This window comes from Muscardinus avellanarius (genome assembly GCF_963383645.1).
Source record: "Muscardinus avellanarius genome assembly, chromosome: 1".
In the NCBI taxonomy this organism is placed as follows: domain Eukaryota; kingdom Metazoa; phylum Chordata; class Mammalia; order Rodentia; family Gliridae; genus Muscardinus; species Muscardinus avellanarius.
In genome coordinates, this window is record NC_137786.1 from 65,771,620 (window position 1) to 65,796,070 (window position 24,451).

General features: G+C 40.9%; 1 protein-coding gene across 1 annotated transcript in view; it reads right to left on the minus strand.

The window, feature by feature from the left end:
• Positions 1–24,451, minus strand: part of DMGDH (dimethylglycine dehydrogenase) — a gene marked incomplete at both ends in the record, with an annotated part of 76,261 nt that overhangs the window by 689 nt on the left and 51,121 nt on the right. Inside the window, one exon of the mRNA XM_080705840.1 lies at positions 14,269–14,403. Within this exon, the coding sequence (XP_080561966.1) occupies positions 14,269–14,403 (135 nt within the window). The remainder of the gene's footprint in view (positions 1–14,268; positions 14,404–24,451) is intronic.

Here is a 24,451-nt window from a genome sequence, read left to right on the forward strand (position 1 = left end):
AAAGAAATTTCTCTTTTATCATTAAAATTGTATGGTTATAGAAGGGAGAAAAAATGTAAATATCCAAATGCAAATTTAGTTAACTGTCTTGGTGGGGTTTAGAGAATGGTCTTTCAAAATAATTAAACTATTAATTAAACTATTAAATTAAATTAAACTATTAATATACCAATGCCAATGTGAAGTCATTATTATATATCAGAGACTATATACAATGTTTATATTTCTGTTCAGGTATTATGCTTAACAATTCTTGCCAAATGTAAGGAAATTAAGTAAATAGTAATTTTAACACTAAGCTATAGCATACACAAGACATTTTGCTAGGAATGAGTAGGGTTCTGGTTCCTACCCCCAAAAGCTTATAGCTTAGTTGGGGAACTGATATAAAAATACAATATAAACAGAAAACATGATGGCTAATAATTAAGCCAGGATTTGTTTTATATTTTGAAGGTGGTTGGAATTAAGTTGGCAGAGATGCAGAATGAACCCTTCCAGGATAAGGGGAGGCCTGACGCTGGAAATGAGCAAAAAAACAAAACAAAACAAAAAAATAAAGAAAAGAGGATAAATGAAGGTACCTGGGGCTAACAAACAGAGAATGGTACTAAATGTGGAATCAAACCCAGGAGCTGAAAGCAAAGACTTTAGGCTACAAAAGAAAAATAATAATCATCTATATAACAAACCTGATGAGAAGAGAAAAGTTAGTAGAAACCAGATCTAAAGGAAAGTATGAAAGAGAAGTAAAAGCAGAAAATGCAAAATAACAAATTGTCGTGTCAAAGCACTGCATTGAAACAAAAGTAGGAGGAAGACAATAAAAGCAAAATAGATACGTAGCCCCGCTCATAAGGCCTTCTGGCCACATCACAGAGCATCCTACCTCACGGCCGTCCAGCACGGCGACCATGCGTAGTTGTGGGCAGAGCGCGGACGCAGGCAGCCTGCTGCTCACTCAGCCGCCTCAGCTAGAAGCTCACTACGGCCAACGCTCCTGCTATAGCATTTCTAGTCTCTTTAGATGCTAACACATTTTATTTTATTTTATTTTATTTATTTATTTTTTTTTTTGGTGGTGGTACTGGGGTTCCTGGAAGCCCTTCTACCTCCGGGCTACACTCCCAGACCTATTTTTACATTTTTATTTGTAAACAGGGTCTCCTAAGCCAGCGCGCGGCCGGCTTCGAACCTGCGCGATCCTCCTGTCTCTGCCTCCCAAGTGCGGGGATTACAAGCCTGCGCCACCACGCCCGGCTGATCCTAACACATTTTAGATCCTAACACATGACCCTTGCGTCTAGTCCCAGTTTTTAATGATCTTTTTGAGGCCCCAGGTCAGAAATTCTCTGTGTGATTTCTGAACTTAATATGGAAAAAACAGATTGATTAATGAACAAGAAACTTGAATATGTTCATTTTGAGGTGGGATAGAAGGCATAAGGATAGGTGAGAGACAAAACAAGAGTAGCCATGATTAAACGTCCAGATTCTAAGCCCACTTTGATCGGAGTATGCACTCTGATCACAAACAGCACAATGAAATAAATGACTAGACCTTGTCAGGAAGTTATCTGATTACTTACTAGTGTGTCGCACTTTAATCAAACCCTCAATGTTACATCCATGTAGTTACAAATTCTCAATATTACATCAATGTAGTAGAAGTATGTTTAAGTTTACAAAGCAGAACAATAAAATTATTAGAGGATGTTTTGGGAAAGAACAAAGAAGAAAACAACCCCTAGAAGGTAATAATTAATGTATCCAGTCTCCAACACACAGGAGAACTAAAAATACCTTCTTGGGTCCTGTCCAATACTATAGATTTTAGATGTATAAGATGCCTTGTTAAGATATAGCTAACCCATTTCCTCTCCAACACCCCTACTCTACCCTGCCCTTCAGAGTGCGTACTTCTTTCCTTCTCTCAATAAAATCAATCTATGCCTCACTGTGTTGAGTCCTTAAATTCCTTTCTGTTCGCATGTCAAGGACTCTCACGGCCTGAGTTGAGGTCCACCTCCCCTTTGGAGGACTTCCCCAGAACCCCTGTCCCAGTCCCAGTCTGGCATATTTTTTGCTAGCCAACTATAGCAAATACTTTAAATTGCTTTCCTCCTTTGGATAATTATTAAGTGATCTAAGACAGGGGTTTGGGTCAGGGAGGTTGGAGTTAAATCACTGCTTTAAAAAAAAAAAAAGACTATGTTGGTAACCCTATTTCACTTCCTAGCCTATAAAATGGAGACTTGTATTTGGAGCCTAGAGAGTTAATGTGGTTCAGTTGAGCAACTTAAGAAACAGAAATAGATTGGAGCAAGTCTTTGGGCACAGTCCTCTGATTCATAGTTCAGAGACTACTAAGCCTTCTGTTTCCAAAGTTCCCAGGTGTGGGTGCCTTGTAGTCGTTTCTGCATTAGTAACCCAGGGAAGTAGAGTACTCATTTTGTGAGTATGTATTTTAAAAATATGCTTTGTTTTCTGATAGAATTTGCTTTTGTTTCTACTTTACTTTCCCTTCAATCCAGGAGGTTAGCAGCCCAGGGTATTTTCAAAGTCTAGCCTTTCATCTTCTTACTAAACCTTCAGGGTAGGTTTTTTATAGTATAAATTATAAACAGCTCTACCTTAAATCTTCCAGGTTCAATTAGATCCATTCCTTCTTTCGGCTCAGTGAACTGTAAGCACAACTCGTCCCCACTCTCCCTAGTGGATTTACATTCTTTGTTTAATGAAATATTGGCCTTCTTTTTACCAACATATATAGTTCTCATTTATTTTGAGCCTTCATTCATGCCTTCCTTAAGAGAAGTCTCTACCTGACGTAGAGAAGACAACGTGGTAAATGGCCTTTGAAGGAGGTGACGTGGCTTAAGTTGGATGATGCGTTTCTTTCACCATCTGTGTGTATTTTCATTTGTAAAAAAATAAAAAAGAAAGGGCCGGGCATGGTGGTGCACACTTGTAATCCCTGTGCTTGGGAGGCAGAGGCAGGAGGATCGCGCAGGTTCGAAGCCAGCCGCGAGCGCTGGCTTAGGAGACCCTGTTTCCAAATAAAAATGTAAAAATAGGTCTGGGAGTGTAGCCCGGAGGTAGAAGGGCTTCCAGGAACCCCAGTACCACCAAAAAAAAAAAAAAAAAAAAAAAAAAAAAAAATATATATATATATATATATATATATATATATATATAAGAAAAAAGAAAAAGAAGCTGGGCATGGTGGCATACACTTGTAATCCTAGTACTTGGGAGGCTAAGACAAGAGGATTGCAGGGCAGGTTCGCAAGCCAGCCTCAGCTACTTATTGAAGCCTTCTGCAATTTAGTGAAACCCTGTTTCAAAATAAAGAGTTAAGAATAGGGCTGGGGGTGTACCTTGGAGATAGAATGTTCCTGCGGCATTACACATAAATAAATAAATAAATATCCTTCTAAACTCTCCAAATTTCCCCACAAACCTCTTCTTCAGAACTTCTTCCCAAATAAAACATTCTGAAACTAAGAAGCCCAATATAATAAAGCCATTCTCATGACCACCCTTTTACATGTTTGTTGTTTGTTTGTTTGTTTGTTTTGGTGGTACTGGGGTTCCTGAAAACCCTTCTACCTCCGGGCTACACTCCCAGACCTATTTTATATTTTTAATTGGAAACAGGGTCTCTTAAGCCAGCGAGGCTGGCTCCAAACCAGCGCAATCTTCCTGTCTCCGCCTCCCGAGCGCGGGTATTACAAGAGTGCACCACCACACCCGGCTTCTACATGGGTTTTAAAAAATTAAACCTTATTTAAAATTCTAAGCACTGCCTAGCTCCCCAACTGAATTCTTCCCCAGGGCATCACCAATACCTGACATGCCATATATTTTATTTATTTTTCCAACTATATGTCGCTTTCTCCTCTGGAATGTAAACTCCACAAGGATAGAGAATCTTATCTGTTTTATTCACTGTAGTGCCTAGAATATTGCTGACACATAGTAGATATAAAAATTGGTTTAATAAAAAAAAAACTCATACCGTATCTGTAGCACGAAAAGTATTTGCAAGAATAAAATACCAAATACAAAAGCAACACAAATCAAAGTCAGGAAATAAGCAAAAGCTATGTCATTCTAGAGTATAAAAGGAATAACTTCTAATATTCTGTAGCACAGTAGGGAACAATAGTTGGCAATAATTAAATATTTCGAAATAGCTAGTTAAGAGGATTTTGAATGTTCCCAACACAAAGAAAAGATAAGTATCCCAGGTGATAGATGTGTTGAACACTCCAATCTGATCATTATGTAGTGTATGCATTTGTGGAAATGTCACACTCTACCCTGTAAGCATCCACAACTACCATGTGTCAATTAGAAATGAAACGCATTTTATAAGAAGGGAGGCCTTTGAAAGAGAGGATCAAAAAGACGGCTATATGCCATGCATGGTACATTCCAGTACATGGGAGGCTGAAACAGGAGGACTGAAGGTTTCAGTACACTTAGCAAGACCCTCAGAAACTTAGTGAGGCCCTGTTTCAAATTAAAAAATAAAATAGGACTGGGAATCTAGATCAGAGTTAGAACACCCCTGGGCTCATTTCCCAATACCAGGGCGTGGGGGAGAGGCTATCTGAAGTATAAAATGATAACTGGCTAAGCATCAAAGTGCAGACAGGCGAGGATTGGGCAATTCAAGAGATCTAATCCTGTTATTGGGTTTAGCAGCTCTATAAGCAGATGGCATATCTTATGGAAAACAAAACAAAACAAAAAAGTGGCATGTGAACTTAGTGGATATTCCTGGCAAAGGAAGTTAAATATTCAAAATGGGTTTTTGAATTTAGACTATCATCATATTTAATATGGCTAAAAGTCTGTCCGCTGATTGTGGTTGATGCAGGGTTGCATACTAAATACTGTAGCCTAACATCACTATCATGCCATGGCCAGGTACAGAAGAATGTTGGTGGAAGGCTGAGTATAGATCACATCAAGGAGTACTGAGAGAGTTGGGTAGCAATTGAGTGGAAATGTAAAACAAATGAGAGATGATGTGGGAGAGTGTAACCACTAGAGAAAAAAATTAATTAGAGATGGGAATAACCTTGGGCCTCACCTCATCTAATGGCTTCATTTTATAGGTCAGAAACTGAGGCCCAGAGATGAATTCAGGGTCAGGTCAAGCAGCTGCTTCACTACAGAGCTGCTAATCAGCAGAAATCAAGTAAATTGTGGACACATTTAAAACTGGAAGAAAAATGTATATTAGATTTTTTGGTATAGAGATTGAACCCAGGTGTATCCTACTCCTGAGCTATATACCACCAGCACCCACCTCCCCTTTTTATTTGAAACAAGGTCTCACTAAGTTGTTGAGGCTGGCCTTGAACCTGTGATCCTTCTGTCTCAGCATCCCAAGTACTGGGATTCCAGGCATGTACCACCAAGCCTGATCATACCCAGCAAAAAAATGTATATTAAAAAAAGAGAGCTGGGCATGGTGGTGTACACCTGTAATTCTAGTACTTGGGAGGCTGAGACAGAAGGATTGCAGGTTAGTGGTCAGCTCAGAGACTTAGTGAGGCCCTCTGAAACTTGGTGAGATTCTGTTTCAAAATAAAGGATGAACTAGGACTGGGAGTATAGCTCAGTGGTAGAATGCCTCTGGGTTCAATACCCAATATGCTTGTGCGCGCGCGCGCACACACACACACACACACACAGAGAGAGAGAGAGAGAGAGAGAGAGAGAGAGAGAGAGAGAGAGAGAGATCTAGGGCGGTGGCCCCCTCCTGTAAACCCAGTACTTAGAAGGAGAATCATAGGCCAGCCTCAGCAACTTAGCAAGACTCTATTTCAAATAGGGCTGGGAGTGTAGCTCAGAGGTAGAATGCCTTGGGTTCAATCCCCAGTGCCACAAAAAGAAAAAGGAGGAAGGAGGGAGAGAGGGAGGGAAGGAAGAAGGGAGAGGAGGAAGGGAGGAAGGGGGAAGGGAGGAAAGGAAGGTTGAACCAGAGATAGAGGACAGAACCAGGAAGGGCTAACAGTGAGGGAAGTAGAAAGGATCCAAAGAGCAGCTCAGACTCAACCCAGCTGAAGAATGGGAGGGCAGTCTGCTAAGTATGAAGGAAGTTAGAGGAGTGTGAGATCTGAGAAAGTCTTTAGGTTTAGGTTTCAGTGTCTAAGAATATCCAGTGTCTAAGAATATCCACCTGCTACTCACACGTACAAAACCTGTGGGTATGTAAGTAAGTTCTTTTTTTTTTTTTTGGTGGTGGTACTGGGGTTCCTGGAAGGCCTTCTACCTCCAGGCTACACTCCCAGACATACACACACACACACACACACACACACAAACACACACACACATTGGAAACAGGGTCTCTTAAGCCAGTGCCGCTGGCTTCAAACCTGCATGATCCTCCTGTCTCTGCCTCCCAAGCACAAGGGATTACAAGCGTGCACCACCACACCCGGATTTTACATGGGTTTTAAAAAATTAAACCTTATTTAAAATTCTAAGCACTGCCTAGCTCCCCAACTGAATTCTTCCCCAGGGCATCACCAATACCTGACATGCCATATATTTTATTTATTTTTCCAACTATATGTCGCTTTCTCCTCTGGAATGTAAACTCCACAAGGATAGAGAATCTTATCTGTTTTATTCACTGTAGTGCCTAGAATATTGCTGACACATAGTAGATATAAAAATTGGTTTAATAAAAAAAAAACTCATACCGTATCTGTAGCATGGAAAGTATTTGCAAGAATAAAATACCAAATACAAAAGCAACACAAATCAAAGTCAGGAAATAAGCAAAAGCTATGTCATTCTAGAGTATAAAAGGAATAACTTCTAATATTCTGTAGCACAGTAGGGAACAATAGTTGGCAATAATTAAATATTTCGAAATAGCTAGTCAAGACGATTTTGAATGTTCCCAACACAAAGAAAAGATAAGTATCCCAGGTGATAGATGTGTTGAACACTCCAATCTGATCATTATGTAGTGTATGCATTTGTGGAAATGTCACACTCTACCCTGTAAGCATCCACAACTACCATGTGTCAATTAGAAATGAAACGCATTTTATAAGAAGGGAGGCCTTTGAAAGAGAGGATCAAAAAGACGGCTATATGCCATGCATGGTACATTCCAGTACATGGGAGGCTGAAACAGGAGGACTGAAGGTTTCAGTACACTTAGCAAGACCCTCAGAAACTTAGTGAGGCCCTGTTTCAAATTAAAAAATAAAATAGGACTGGGAATCTAGATCAGAGTTAGAACACCCCTGGGCTCATTTCCCAATACCAGGGCGTGGGGGAGAGGCTATCTGAAGTATAAAATGATAACTGGCTAAGCATCAAAGTGCAGACAGGCGAGGATTGGGCAATTCAAGAGATCTAATCCTGTTATTGGGTTTAGCAGCTCTATAAGCAGATGGCATATCTTATGGAAAACAAAACAAAACAAAAAAGTGGCATGTGAACTTAGTGGATATTCCTGGCAAAGGAAATTAAATATTCAAAATGGGTTTTTGAATTTAGACTATCATCATATTTAATATGGCTAAAAGTCTGTCCGCTGATTGTGGTTGATGCAGGGTTGCATACTAAATACTGTAGCCTAACATCACTATCATGCCATGGCCAGGTACAGAAGAATGTTGGTGGAAGGCTGAGTATAGATCACATCAAGGAGTACTGAGAGAGTTGGGTAGCAATCGAGTGGAAATGTAAAACAAAGGAGAGATGATGTGGGAGAGTGTAACCACTAGAGAGAAAAATTAATTAGAGATGGGAATAACCTTGGGCCTCACCTCATCTAATGGCTTCATTTTATAGATGAGAAACTGAGGCCCAGAGATGAGTTCAGGGTCAGGTAAAGCAGCTGCTTCACTACAGAGCTGCTAATCAGCAGAAATCAGGTAAATTGTGTACACATTTAAAACTGGAAGAAAAATGTATATTAGATTTTTTGGTATAGAGATTGAACCCAGGTGTATCCTACTCCTGAGCTATATACCACCAGCACCCACCTCCCCTTTTTATTTGAAACAAGGTCTCACTAAGTTGTTGAGGCTGGCCTTGAACCTGTGATCCTTCTGTCTCAGCATCCCAAGTACTGGGATTCCAGGCATGTACCACCAAGCCTGATCATACCCAGCAAAAAAATGTATATTAAAAAAAGAGAGCTGGGCATGGTGGTGTACACCTGTAATTCTAGTACTTGGGAGGCTGAGACAGAAGGATTGCAGGTTGGTGGTCAGCTCAGAGACTTAGTGAGGCCCTCTGAAACTTGGTGAGATTCTGTTTCAAAATAAAGGATGAACTAGGACTGGGAGTATAGCTCAGTGGTAGAATGCCTCTGGGTTCAATACCCAATATGCTCGTGCGCATGCACACACACACACACACACACACACACACACACACACACACACAGAGAGAGAGAGAGAGAGAGAGAGAGAGAGAGAGAGAGAGAGAGAGATATCTAGGGCGGTGGCCCCCTCCTGTAAACCCAGTACTTAGAAGGAGAATCATAGGCCAGCCTCAGCAACTTAGCAAGACTCTATTTCAAATAGGGCTGGAAGTGTAGCTCAGAGGTAGAATGCCTTGGGTTCAATCCCCAGTGCCACAAAAAGAAAAAGGAGGAAGGAGAGAGGGAGGGAGGGAAGAAGGGAGAGAAGGAGGAAGGGAGGAAGGGGGAAGGGAGGAAAGGAAGGTTGAACCAGAGATAGAGAACAGAACCAGGAAGGGCTAACAGTGAGGGAAGTAGAAAGGATCCAAAGAGCAGCTCAGACTCAACCCAGCTGAAGAATGGGAGGGCAGTCTGCTAAATATGAAGGAAGTTAGAGGAGTGTGAGATCTGAGAAAGTCTTTAGGTTTAGGTTTCAGTGTCTAAGAATATCCAGTGTCTAAGAATATCCACCTGCTACTCACACGTACAAAACCTGTGGGTATGTAAGTAAGTTCTTCTTTTTTTTTTTTTTTGGGTGGTGGTACTGGGGTTCCTGGAAGGCCTTCTACCTCCAGGCTACACTCCCAGACATACATACATACACACACACACACACACACACACACACACACACACACATATTGGAAACAGGGTCTCTTAAGCCAGTGTCGCTGGCTTTGAACCTGCATGATCCTCCTGTCTCTGCCTCCCAAGCGCAAGGGATTACAAGCGTGCGTCACCACGCCTGTATGTAAGTAAGTTCTAAAGAGACTCCAGGGTATATCAGCAGAGACACAGAGGAGAGCAAACTGAGAAGAAAGGATATGGAATTCAGAGCCCAGCTATACCAGGGTTGTCAATCAGCTCTGTCTATTGCTAGCTGTGTAACCTCAAGCAAGTCACTAATCTCTCTGAGCCCCAAAGTGTCATCTTTAAAATGAAGATGATCATACGTATCTGATAGGGATGTTCCCAGTAAAAGTAAATGAGAGACCATATGGAAGATAACTGGCATATAGTAGGCACTCAGTAGATGTTAATTCTATGCCAGACTGACCTGGCCTTAGCTCACATTGCTTGCTCTCTCTCTCTCTCTCTCTCTCTCTTTCATTCTTTCATCCTTCCTTCCTTTCTTTCCAATACCTGGGATATCCTACCTCTTAGCCACAGGGGTATCCTACCTCTTAGGCACACCTGTAGCCTTTTTTTTTTTTTTCAAGAGTAAATTACAGTGATGGAAATGCACAGACTCATAACTCATGTGTCCTTTGTACCATTTAATGGTGATGTTATTTACAAGTTTCTTAGCTGTCACACTAGAAATGCATGATTGGAGTAAATGATAAAACACTAAGTGTTTACAAAATGGGCAAAATACTGTGAAGTGCACATACACACATAAGTCTTTTTCCCCCCCTGGTAATTTAATTACACTTATCATTCAATTAGCTATAATACTTATTGAATAAAAGAATAAACATTTAAAGATATTGGTTGCCATAAGAGAATAAGCATTTTCTCCAATTTGGGAGTCTCTTAGTAATAAGCGATAATTAGCTATCTAATTTTAAATTAATTTCATCAGGTTTTCTTTGACACCTTTATTAAAATACAAAGGGCCATCATAATTATCCATGAACATTAGTGGCCTGTGAACATGACTGACATTTTTTTTTTTAATTTTATTTTATTGGTGCACTGTATTCATACATCATAGTGGGATACAAACTTTTGTAGACATACATGCACACATCGCCCAGTCAGCCCCCACCCGATCCCCACCCCATTCTCTCCCCATCCCTCCTTCCCATGCTTGGCTTAGTGGTTGACATCTAGTATTATAGCAATTTATCCAAAATTAAAAATGATAATCTCACATAACAGTTTCATTTGTCTGATACCAAGCGTTTGATGATTTAAAGATAGCATTTCAATATTTCTTTTTGCTTTCTTTCTTACTAGAGCATATTTTTTCTGTTTTTTTAGGTGAAACTATCATATATTTATATATTTATTTTTCAGAAAAAAATCTATCCTAATATGGAATATGAATTCTAGATACCCAAAATGATCTTGAAAAAGAACAAAGCTAGCAGATATATATTTTCTGATTTCAAACCATATAAAGCTACAATAATTGAAACAGTGTAGTACTGTTCTAAAGGCAGATATATAGACCATTGGAGTTAAATACAAGCCTAGAGCTAAATTCTTCCCTATATTGTCAAGTTATTTTTGAAAAGGTTTCCACGAACATTTGGTGGTGGAAATAATAATCTTTTAACTAAATATTGTTGAAAAATAATATTTACATGGAAAAGAATAAAATTGGACCTTTACCTAATCCCATATACAAGTATTAACTCAAAATAGATAAAAGACCTAAATATAAATCTTAAGACTATAAACTTTTAGGAGAAAATCTGGGTCATAAAACCTCACAACATTGAAATTGGCAGTGATTTCTTGGATATGATTTCAACGGCACAGGCAACAGAAGAATATACAAACTCCCTAAAAAATAAAAGAAAATATTGTATATCCAAAGACAATGTAAACAGAATTAAAAGTTACTAATAGAATTGGATAAAATATTTCCAAATGCTATATCTGAAGGTATATTAATATTCCAACTAGAAATCCTAAAAATTAACAACAATAAAGGCAAACAATACAACTTAGAGATAGGTAAAAGACTAACATAAATAATGAATCTCCACAGATAACCAATCTTAGTTGTCTGTTGGATGAAAAATCTTGTTTCTTTGGTTCTGGTGTGTGTTACCTATTTCTTCTTTGTAGTTAATCTCTTTGAGTATTTTCTCTAGCGCTGGTTTTGAAGACATAAATTCCTTCAGTTTCTGTTTGTCATGGAAGCTTCTTATTTCTCCATCTAATTTGGTAGAAAGTTTTGCTGGATAGGAAATTTTTGGCTGGAAGTTGTTTTCTTTCAGAGTTTGGAATATGTTACTCCAAGCCCTTCTGGCTCTCATGACTTGGTTTGGGAAGTCTGGAGTGATTCTAATTGGTTTGCCTCTGAATGTCACTTGGCCCTTTGTTTTTGTTGCCTTTAAGATTCTCTGCTTGGCTTCCACATTGGTCATTTTGACAATTATATGGCGTGGGGATCCTCTTCTCCGATCCTGTCTAAAGGGAGTTCTATAAGTTTCCTGGACCTGTGTATCAACCTCTTGCTCTATATTTGGAAAATTTTCTGCTATTACTTCCTTGAAGAGATTGTTGATCCCTTTGGTATCACTTTCTTTTCCCTCCTCTATTCCAATTATTCTTAGGTTAGCTCTCTTAAGATGGGCCCATATTTCTTCAATGTCAGATTCCTGCTGTTGGATATTTTTTCTAGATTAGAAACTATGCATTCATTTTTGGATTGCTCATCTTCTAAGAGCGAGATTCTGTTCTCCATGTGGTCTAATCGGTTGTTTGTGCTTTGAATTGAGGCCTTTACTTCATTAATTGCATCCTTTATCTCTTTTTGGCTCTCTCTGAGTTCTTTTCGAAGCACCTCTATTATTTCTACAGTTATTTTCCTGATTTGATCTTCTAGAAATCTCTGATTTTCTGTTTTATCAGGTTCTGATGTTGTGGGGTTGTGCACATTCATTACTCCAGTGTTATTCCTCTTTCCCATGATTTCGGAGGTTTGTGCCTTCTCTGGGTTCTTCCCTTGGGTCACTATGGCTTCACTTAAGGTGCTCTGGATCTCGAGTCTGTATTATCTCAGATCCCACTACTCCTTTACTGGGTTGTATCACAGAGTCTCCAACCCAGGGAGTCGATAGAGGCTGCTTTAAACTATGGGGGGTGCCAGGTTGCACGTTCTCCTATGGTGTGATATCTCTGCCACCACCACTCCCTCACTGGGTCAAGTCCCAGGAGGCACAATACTGTGATTTCTCCTCTGTGGCCCGCAATTTGACTCACTGTTCTTGAGTACGCAGATGTAGCTGTACTGGACTCGGTGAATTCACTGCTGCTGCCGCTGCCGGTGGCAATATGGCGCCTCTGCCACGCCCTCGGTCATGAGGCTGGCGTATTTTTTCTTCTCTGGTTTTGATTTCCACTCTGAATCCCTGCAGCGTGTGCTGAGCTCAGCCACTGGGAGCTTTAAATGCTGTCTGCGCCGAAAGATCCCGCCTGGCTGTTTCGCAGTGGCTCACCTGGCTTGCTGTAGCCGTCCGTTGAGTTCGCCGCTGCCGCCGGCAGTATGGCGCTGCTGCCGCGTCCTCGGGCGCGTGTGTCTCCTCTGTGGCCCTGAGCTCTGTTCTCAGTCCGCTTTCTCTCTGGAGCCTGGTGGGTTTTTTTGTTTTTCTGGTGATGGTGTTTTCTGGCTATGAAAGGCGCTCTTTTTGTGGTAATGGAGATTGGTTGTTAGCGGGACTCTTAAGCCCCGCTTTTCTCGGTCGCCATCTCTGTAGCCTTTTTTAATTATGAAACAAGGTCTCACTAAGTTGCTGAGGCTAGCTTTAAACCTGTTATCCCCCTGTCTTGGCCCCTAAGTGCTAGGAATATAAGTGCATACTACTATGCCTATCTACATTGTTGTTTCTTTAGTAATCCAAAGGCTGTGATTTGCTACCTTTTTGAGCAACTTGTCACTGAAAAGATGGAGAAAACAACAGCAACTATCAAATAGGCCACAGTGAATACGAAAAACTCTAGGCATAGGATCTCCAAGTCTTGAGTATTGACCAAGCTGCCCCTGATCAACATAGAACAGCTTCACAGATGAGCCCTGAAGGCCCTGTGCCCTTCACCGTGGTCTAAACTGCATGTCCCACACCCATGTGATAATACCCACCAAACACATCCAGATGTTGAACCAAACTGGGTTTTATAAACAGTCATATAAAGTGGAGGAAATGAGCTGAGTGTGCTGGAGCACACCTGTAATTCCAGCTGCTCAGGAGGCTGAGGTAGGAAGATTGTGAGTTTGAGGCCAGCCTTGGCAACTTAGCAAGACCCTGTCTCAAAATAAAATAAAATAAAATAAAAGGGTTGGGATGTAGCTTGGTTGCAGAGCGCTTGCCTAGCATGCATGAGGCCCTGGGCTTAATCTCCAGCAACACACACACACACACACACACACACACACACACACACACACACACGTTCCATGGATGTCACGCAACTAAGCCTGTTTTTCCTGAGTACAAAAGAATGACATGTAACATTTCAAAGTGGAAAGACAGTGATTTTACACCTACTGAAAGAGTCAAGTGATTTCCACTTTTCACTTAACTTTCTAAAGTTCGATCCCCCATTGTTTCAGACGTTTTCATTTGAATTTTTTTCTGTTAATATGCTAATTACCTCCTTCTAAAAGGTCCCAGAGACACTAGATCAGAATGCCAAGTTCTCCATAAAATCCACCTTCTGCATTCACAGATAAGCAGGTGGTGAACAAAGAGATGACCTCACCCTCTCACTTGTACCTTCCTCATGCCCAACGTATTTCAAGTCCTTGAGGTTATTTTTTTTTAAACCAAGAATATCAAATCTTATGTTTTAAAAAACGAGGAACATGGGCAGGGGGTGTAGCTCAAAGGTCAAATGCCTTCTGGGTTCCATCCCCAGACCCACAAAAATAAATAAATAAATAAATAAAAACCCTGAGCGACATGTCATTTTCCTTTCAGTTAATTGCTTTTCTGTTCCTTGAATGTCAGCTCAGAAATCACAAGTGTGTCGTCTTTCCAATAAATAAATAGATTAGCTAACCCTCTGCACACAAACAGGAGCCAGGAGGGTGTCTGTTGCAGAGGATGCAGCCCTGGCAACCAGGTCCTCGGGCTCACCTTGCCGTGGTACCAGATGCTCTCATTTCCCTCCGGATCCACATCCTCCGTTGCCAAGGTGAGGCAGACCAGTCTGCGTTTCAGCCCCGTGGCTTTAATCTGTTTCAGTGCTTGCTTTCCTATGAAGTCGGCTGGCTGCAGGAATCAAGATAATGATGATGAATGAATGCTCAGACACTGTGACAAGGTTAGAGATGCAAGCATTTAAATTTGTCTTTGCTATTTTCTCGCCAATTACACATTAAATAAAAATACAGATTGCATCAAATGTCTAGACAAATATTTCTTAGCCCTCAAATGACAGTATCGGCCACCGATTCCTTCAGAATATGTTACACTTCAAGGTAATAACTGTGATGAAAATTTTACCAGAATTACCTAGGCAGAAAAATAAGACATTAAACTACGATGGTGGGTTATGAAAGTGACCCTTGTATCTGATGGGTCTGGACGGTGCTATGGGCTGTTGATGCACAAAGTGTGATGCAATTGCTACTTACTAAAACTTTTTACAAGGAAATACACTTTCCTGAAATGGGATTCTAAAACAACCCCAAAATGTACTATCTCCCCTTCCTCATAAAAATGGTACCTGGAATGTATTTGCCAATTGGGTGGCATTAATTTCTTCTTTCAGGGAACATTTGTTGAGCACCTACTATGTGTGAAGCATCATATGAGGCTCCTTGTGGGTTATAAAATGAGTCAGTTGCAGACATTTTGACCAGAGAGCTTATTCTTGAAGTCTGTGCTTTTCAGCCTTTCTCTCTCTCTCTCTCTCTCTCTCTCTCTCCCTCTCTCTCTCTCCCCCCCCTTCTCTCTCTTTCTCTCTCTTCCATGCAACACATGACAAATGACATTCCTCCTCCTAATATACTCCCAGGGGCACGCTCAGGGTTATTCCCAGTGCAGTGTCAGTGAGCAAGAGTGACACTGTTAAGGAGATAACCTTGAATCCACTCTGATGTGTTAAAAAAAAAAAAGTAGAGATCAGGCAAACTTGAAGACTTTCCCATTATTAGTAATATACCTTTCAACTGAGTAGTACACGCAGGAGCACTGTGACTCCTTTGTGGGGACACTTAGCTAACAAGGGAGAAACTATTCCAACCAGAATGCCAGGGGACACTTAGTAAGTGAGATAAACTGGCCAGAGGCTATGAACAGGGACAATGCCCAGGAGGGAGGACTGACCTCCAAGTGGGATGTAGGGTAACTCTTCCACATAATGAGCCCAAACAGGCAGCTCTCATATTACGGAGGGGGGAAGAAAAGGAATTTGTAATACACGAAGCATAGCTCTGCTGGATAAGATGTAATTAGAAATTAAAATAAAAATAAATTTCTCAAAACATTTTTCACATATAAATTAACCACTCTGGGAAAAAGAAAAAAGACAAAGAAAGGACCACAAACTTTCATTTGTTCACTGACCATATGAGGAAAGGAAACAATATTTCATGTCAAAGATGTCCTCCACTGCCAACATTTAGGATTTATTCAGCTCTTTGCACACATGAAACATTAAAAGCAAATGTAATAAACCCCAGTTACCTTTCAGAAAAGCAACGCGAGAAGTCCCCACGCACCCTCTGCCTGATATCCCCGTCACTCCTCTACTGATTCAGAGCTTTGGGGACCAGCCCCCCCAAACAGTATGATTTCTATAGATATTGCAACTTTAAATTGCTGGCCTGCACAGGAAGCTAAAGAAAGCTTCCATTAGCCAGGGTTAAAAATTAAAAATGTGCAAAATGAAAGTTCATTTCTTTCTTCTTCCCCACTGAGACCCAGATGGTGAAAACTGACTATAAAGCCAGAACAACAACTTAGAGAAGACTGCAACGCATGGTGTTTAATACATAGCAAATGGGGGAAGGCGGTGCCTAAAGAGTTTGATTTGAACATATATATATATATATATATATATATATATATATATATATATAATATAAGCTCATGGTAAAAAGTCCTAACAAACCAAAAATCATAATAGTTAAAATATGTGCCTCTAAATACAGAAAGAACTCTATAGTGATGACAATTGCTGTCTATCTTTTTAAAAGGAGACCGGCTACAATAGATAAACGTGACAAGGGTGCTTTTTAAAGTCCTTGTCTGCAAAAAAGGTCAATAACTACAGTTAAAACATGATGTCATGGTTCATGGTGTGGATAAGCACTTGGGACAACAGGAGCGGCCGATGCTTCGCGCAGTGTGATCTGTGAAGCGCCAGTGGATCCCGTCGTGCGATCTGGACGTCCATGATTACAGGTCCATTCAGATCTTGAAGATTTTTGGTAGTGCCCTATCGAGGGATTTTCTTGCAACAACTTCTTCATCTATCCTTAAATCCTTACTATGTATCAGATACTTGTGAGGCACAGGGTTATCAGAGAATAATAGAACATGGCCTTGTGGCATCAGGGACGCCCCTGGAGAAATGTGACCCCCTTTTCTCCACATCACAACATGCTCAGTCCTGAAATAATTCCATCTCCTCAGTGTTTTAACATATCAGAGGACCAACAACAACGGGAGATGATCAGAAGCACGGTGGAACACGACACGCGACAGCATATCCATCAGCAACACCAGTTTTGAAATGCGACTCAGGGGTGGTTCTGCAAGTTCTACAAGAGTATAAACATCACAAATGTTTTGTACATTTAAAATAAAAAGCATCTAGCCGGGCGTGGTGGCGCACGCTTGTAATCCTAGCATTCGTCGGGAGGCTGAGACTGGAGGATCGTGGTTCCCGGACAGCCTCAGCTACTTAGTGAAGCCCTCCACAACTCAGTGAGACCCTGTTTCAAAATAAAGAATAAAAAATAGGGCTGGGGGTGTATCTTGGAGGTAGAATGCCCCTGGGTTCCATCCCCAGACCCACAAAATAAAATAAAATAAAATAAAATAAAATAAAATAAAGAGCATCTAATGTGTGGAGGTAGAATGTAAATAAACAAATTCTATGACGAGGTATGTACAGTGAGGGCCAAGGAAGATATGCCCAGTTCTACCTGGGGTGGGAGATCAGGGCAACTTTCCATCAACAATGATTTTATAGAAGAAGTTGCTGGAACTGAGTTTTGAAAGATGAGGAGGTTTCGTAGTAACTATGATCTGTGTGGCCTTTTCAAAAAGTGCTTGGACTTACATTATAATTTGATCTATACAACAACCTACACATGGCGAATTTAGGGCCTAAAAGAAGTGAATGAGTTAAACCAAAGAATCCATTCAAACCCAGCCAAGTGGATAAGAGCCAGGGTCTCAGGAGACCCAGCCCTGCCCATTTTCTCCACTCTGAGTGGCCTTCACTGAAGCCAATACCTGCTGTCCCTCTGATAGAGAAGAGGTGGAAGCCGGGCATGACCAGAGCTTCCAGAAGTGGGTGCTTTGGGGGTGCTGGAGGAGAGGGATTGGGGCAGGTGCCAGGATAAGATATGCTAGAAGGGAGCTTACCTCCCTTGAAATTCACAATTTCAAGAAAGGCTGAGTAGGCATATCAGGTACCAGTTAAGCATGAGAAAATGAGGGGAGAGAGTTATAAGAAAATTGTGATAATAAATAAAGTTAAAATACTATTAATAAGAAACATTTATAATTTAGTAGACACGTTGCTATGTGTCAGACACTGCTGAGGGCTTTCTGTCCATGAACCCATTTAATTCTCATGGCAACACTGTGAGATATTTTTAACCCCAGTTATAGGAGAGGAAATTAAGGCTCAGTTACATGAAACATAAATCAACACCTTTAAATTTTATCCATATTTTAATTTTTACTTATTTATTGCAGTACTGGGGATGAAACCTAGGGGCATTCTACCTCTGAGCTACACCCCAGCCCTATTTTATTCAGGGTCTCAACTGAGTTGCGAAGGGCATTGCTAAGTAACTGAGGCTGTCCAAGAACCACAATTCTCCCATCTCTACCTCTTGAATGCTGGGATTACATGCCTGCGCCACCACGCCTGGCTAAATTTTATCTATATTTTTAAATGCCTGTGACCTGGAATCTAACACTGGAAAGCATGGTTGAGATAAGTATTCTCAATGAAGAAAATTTTTGTTAAATTTTTTCTAGGTGGCCGTGCATGGTGGTGCACGCTTGTAATCCCCATGCTTGGGAGGTAGAGACAGGAGGATTGTGCAGGTTCGAAGCCAGCCTCAGCTGGCTTAAGAGACCCTGTTTCCAAATAAAATATAAAATAGGTCTGGGAGTGTAACCTGGAGGTAGAAGGCCCCTGGGTTCCATCCCCAGTATCACTAAAAAAAAAAATTTTTTTCCTCTAGGTGGCCTCAACCTGTTTTGAATGATATTTTATAACAGTATTCTCTGACTGTATAAAAGTATTTGAAAATACCCCAAAGGTTAATACAATAAAATTTGACATATATCCCTGAATTAGGAAGTGATCTGGCCAGCAATATTATCCTCAGACATGAATGAAAACAATACTCTAACAAATAACAAAACCCTCCTTGAAGGTAAGGTGCGCACCCCCACAGCGCACACAGTGGACACGCCTGTTCCTCCATACCATCCCGCCCCACCCTGACCCGGCTCTTGGCCTGGGAGGATGTAAAGTGAGTCCTGGCATCGCACTCTTGTTTTACTTGGCTTGTCTCCCAAGATCTCAGACTTCACTCAACTACATAGTTATTCATTATAAATGAGAAGAAAAGGTGTCTGAAGGTGATGCTGTAATTAAAAGTTGGTGCTTTCAGAATGACCCAAGAACAGAAACACATTTCTTTAATGAGCAATTGCCAAATTAACTATATAAAGAGCTATTAATGTCTTTGAGAAATGTATAAGCTACCGGGGCACTGAGGCTGTCGCTTAAAAATAGTCTTGGCTTGTATTCTTTAATTAATTAGTTTTCAATGGCAATAAGAGCCATTAAAGCAGACACCTGTAATATGTACTAAATGTAACATCCACATATATAAAACATTAAGTAGATTTTAAGTGAAAAATAATTACTCTCCTCTCATAGGCCCTCTTAAAGGCGCACATTTACCTAAAAGGCAGTGTAAATGGAACACATTAAATCAGCATATTCAGGAGGGTGAATCTTATGGCCACAGAGACTTTGCAGACAGCTAAATAGAAACAGTCTGATATAGGGAGTCAGGGGATTAGCATGTAATAGACCAGAAAAAGAATATAAAATTAAGGTCTCGAACCTTTTCTTTTCCATGTATGTAATTGAAGAAAGTCATCAATTTGATTTAATTTTCTAGCCAACCCCCCCCCCTTTTTTTTTTGGTGGAACCCAGGGGCTTTCTACCTTCGGACTATACTCCCAGACCTTTTTTTATATTTTATTTGGAAACAGGGTCTCACTAAAGTTGCTGAGAGCCTCACTAAGTAGCTGAGGCTGGCTTCGAACCCGTGCGATCCTCCTGTCTCAGCCTCCCAAGCGCGGGGATTACAAGCATGCGCCACCACGCCTGGCTTATCCCAAACCCTTTTTAACTCATATATCAAAATTTGAAAGACACAAAAGAATCAGTGTAACGTTCCATGTCCCAATAAAGCTCCTTAGACAGGAGGCCCAGCACTGCCCGTCATGGCCCCGTGTGAAAGAGCTTCAGACAGACCCGCTGGTCACCAGCTACGTCAAGTGACAGAATAGACTTGGAAACCTAGGTGGCAGACTAAGTCAGTGTCCCTCCGTACTTTCCTGAAAAGCTTTCCATTTAAAAGGGGCTTTAGGTCATTGTTTAAAACAATTCTGATGGCAATTCTTTTGTAAAGCATGCAGCCACCGCTAACCTACAGTGTGGGTAAATCTCAACTTGCTCTGGTCAGCTGCTCAGTATGTTGTGGCCCTATGTGTGTTTCACAAACAATGCAAAAGCCATGCACTGGGCTCATTCATCAAGACAAATCATAACACTATCCACTTCATATTCACACAACTAAGCCGGGCGTGGTGGCGCACGCTTGTAATCCCAGCATTTGGGAGGCTGAGACAGGAGGATCGCGGTTCGCAAACAGCCTCAGCTACTTAGCAAGGCCCTCTGCAACTCAGTGAGACCCGGTTTCAAAATAAAGAATAAAAACTAGGGCAGGGGCTGTAGCTTGGAGGTCGAATGACCCTGGGTTCCATTCCCAGACCCGCAAAACAAACAAACAAACAAACAAACAAACAAACATATTCACACAACAAGAATCACAGGAGTCTTTAAGGAAGCAGAAAGTGTGGTCCAATCTCATTTCCTGTGAGGACACTCATGCCCGCAACAGCAAGGGTCCTCCCTGAAGACACAAACTGAGTCAGCACCAGACCTCAAAGCCAGGCTTCTCAGCCCACGGTCCATTTCCAGGACACGGAGCTTCTTAACATTCCACATACGCTCACACTAGCTGCCCTTTAACATCTATCTCTTCAGTGGCAAAATGTGACGTCATTAGTTTAGCCCCTCTAGGCTGTTACTATTGGCTGGAACGTGAACACGTCCACAGCCACATGGTTTCCATCTCTTCCCGTTGCTACCTAAAGGAAACTATTCATCTAGCATTTTTCTAACCCAAATTACTACCAGGTAAGAATTCCTTCTTTAAAAAGTCCTTAATATAACTAGAAAATGAAGAGATGAAATAGAAGCCAGAGGAAAATAATTGAAAATACACTAAGCCAGGTCGATAAAAAGGTTAATTAGCATTTAAGTCAGATTACATTTTTCAAAACTGTAAAACAACACTCATGTATACTATCACGTTTACCTGATTCAATCTTTTTTTTTTTTTTTTTTTTTGTGGTACTGCGGTTCCTGGAAGCCCTTCTACCTCCTGGCTACACTCCCAGACCTATTTTTACATTTTTATTTGGAAACAGGGTCTCCTAAGCCAGCACACACGGCTGGCTTCGAACCTGCGTGATCCTCCTGTCTCTGCCTCCCAAGTGCGGGGATTACAAGCTTGCGTCACCACACCTGGCTACCAGATTCAATATTAAATAAAACATTTATTCTTCTGCTTTTTAATCTAACAATTCAGAGAAAAACTGTGAAGTGGACCCGTGGCTTTATCCCTTTTTTTAAAATTTATTTATTGTTTTTTATTTATTTTTTATCCCTTGTATTTTATGTTGAACTGATTTTGCAGCAGTTTTAGAGTTTCTGTAAGATAGCTGGGCCCCTGCATTACTTCATTCAACATCTGAGAATTAAATCAAATTAGAAATACTGAAAATAAGCCGGATGTGGTGGCGCACGCTTGTAATCCCCGCGCTTGGGAGGCAGAGACAGGAGGATCGCGCAGGTTCGAAGCCAGCCGCGCACGCTGGCGTAGGAGACCCTGTTTCCAAATAAAAATGTAAAAATAGGTCTGGGAGAGTAGCCCGGAGCCCGGAGGTAGAAAGGCTTCCAGGAACCCCAGTACCACCAAAAAAAAAAAAAAAAAGAAAAGAAATATTAAAAATATTCAGAAAAGTTGTGCCTGTACTAAACATATATGAATTTTTCTTGTTATTCCTTAAACAATACAACCTAACACCTACTAATATAGAATTTACATTGTTTTGGGTATTATAAGCAATCTAGAGATTACTTAAGACATATAGGAGGATGCAGAGAGCTGGCTTACAAATGCTGCACCACTTCACATACTGGTCCTGAGCACCCACTGATTTGGGTGTGGCAGAGGGGAATGGAACCAGTTACCACACACACTGAGGGACGACCTTAGCTTGCCTCTCTCTAGGCAAGGTGAAGACAAGTGCCCATTTGATGTAGAACTTAGAGTGCTTAAGCCTAAGTGCAAAGTGTACAGTTATTAAAGGAAATAAGAAAGTGTGAATAAATGGGCCTCCATAAGGACCCAAGATCTTCCTTCCTGAGGTCTTCAAACAAATGAAAGAAGTTTGCATAAAACTGCTTTCCTCCTAAAAGATATGTTTAGATTCAATTCAGTAAGATCGGGAGGAAATAACACTTAGTGAGCTACCTACCTAACTTAACAACAAACTTAGGAGGTAGGTGTTTTCTTCATTCTCCAGGTGAGACACCGAAGTGCCTACAAATTAGGCAATTTGTTTAGCCTTAAAATGAGTAAGCGGCAGAGCAACATTTGGAATCCTTCCAGGAATCTTTGCCAAGCCCCCACTAATGGCCAGATGCAGCGCTAGGCCCTCAAAGTCTCAGCCTCTGTCCTCAGAGAGTTCACAGCCTCGCTGGGGAGGCCGCCAGGAGCACAGAGAGTGACGGGCACCTGGCACAGGTCAGGGGAGAGTGCTGCAGAAGACAGGCTCTCAACAGTGGCACTGATTACCACAGATGGATGGAGGACCGTCTCTACACTTTCAGAGCAGAGCCCTCCAAACCACATGCTCAGCTCTGTTCTCCAGCACTATAGTTTTACCTTTTTGAGAATGTTATAAATAAAATTATATAGGATACAACCTTTTTATGTGTGTGTGTGTGTCTGTCTCTGTGTGTGTGTGTGTGTGTGTGTGTGTGTGTGTGTGTGTGTGTGACACTGGGGACTGAACCCAGAGACATTTTACTTCCATGCTATACCTACATCCATCCATCCATTCATTTATTTATTTATTTATTTAATATATTTACTTAGTTATTATTTTGAAGCAGGGTCATGCTAAATTGCTGACGCTGGCCTTGAACCTACAATCCTCCTATCTCAGCCTCCTGAGTACTAGGATTTTAGGTGTATGCCACTGTACCCAGCTGAATATAACTTTTTGAGACAGGCTTTATTCACTCAGACTGATGCCTTTGAGATTAATCTAATTTGTTCTATGTATCAATAGTTTATTCCTCTTTTATTACTGAGTAGTAAAATATCCCAATTATGAATGTACCATAGTTATTGAGCCATCTATTGAAAGGCTTTGGGTCGTTTACAGTTTTGGGCGATTGTAATAAATCTTCTATCTCAGAAATGAAAAGCATAGCCAGCAAAGTGACACATACTTGTAATCCCAGTACTTGGGAGGCTGAGACAGGAGGATCATAGGTTCACGGCCAGCCTCAGCTACTTAATGAGATCTTGTTTCAAAATAAAGAATAAAACATAGGGCTGGGGGTGTAGCTTGGAATGCCCCTGGGTTCAATCCCCAGTACAGGAAAGAAAGAAAGAAAGAAAGAAAGAAAGAAAGAAAGAAAGAAAGAAAGAAAGCAAGCAAGCAAGCAAGCTAGCTTGTAATCTCAGTGCTTGTAATCCCATTGCTTGGGAGGCTGAGACAGAAGGATCGCACAGGTTCGAAACCAGCCTCAGCTACTTAATGAGGCTCTCAGCAACTTAGTGAGACCCTGTTTTCAAATAAAGTATAAAAAATAGGTTTGGGAGTATAGCCCAGAGTTCCATCCCCAGTACCACAAAAGGAAAGAAAGAAAGAAAGAAAGAAAGAAAGAAAGAAAGAAAGAACTTAAAAGGTTTAGCATTAGAAAATTAATATAGTTCACCATATAAAGAGTTTTAAAAGCACAATTATTTCAGAAGTTGCAGAAAAGGCATTTGCTAAAATCCAATATCTATTCCTGATTTAAAAAAAAAAAAAACATTTAGTACTGAGAGATTATGGTGGCACACACCTATAATCCCAGCGTTGGGAAGACTGAGACCGGAGGATAGCAATGCAGGAGACCTATTTCAAAACAAAGAATAAGAAAAAGAGAAAAGGGCTGGGGGTGTAGCTCAAAGGTAGATCACTCCTGGGTTCAATCCCCAGTACCAAATAAATCAATAAAATATATTTAGCACTAGAGATGGAGGAAATTGTGCTGTGTACTGTATCACAACTAATTAAAGAACATCTATGAGAAACCTACAATGAATGTTCTATGGAATGGTGAAAGACTGAATGCTTTCCACCTAAGATGAGGGACAAGGTAATGATATTTGCTATCACCACATCTGCTCAGTTTCAATGAAGGTCCAACCAGTAGAGAAGGCTTGAGACAGTACAAGTCAAGGAAAAAAAATAAAAGACATTCAGATTAGAAAAGACAAAGAAATGCTTTATTTTTACACATGATTGTTCATGTAGAAAATCTATGAGAGCACTATTAGAACTTATGAAATGGATTTAGCAAGGTGTCAGAATAAGAAACTAACATACAAAAACCCATGGTTAGCCAGGTGTGGTGGCGCACGCTTGTAATCCCAGCATTCAGGAGGCTGAGACCGGAGGATCACGGTTCGCGGA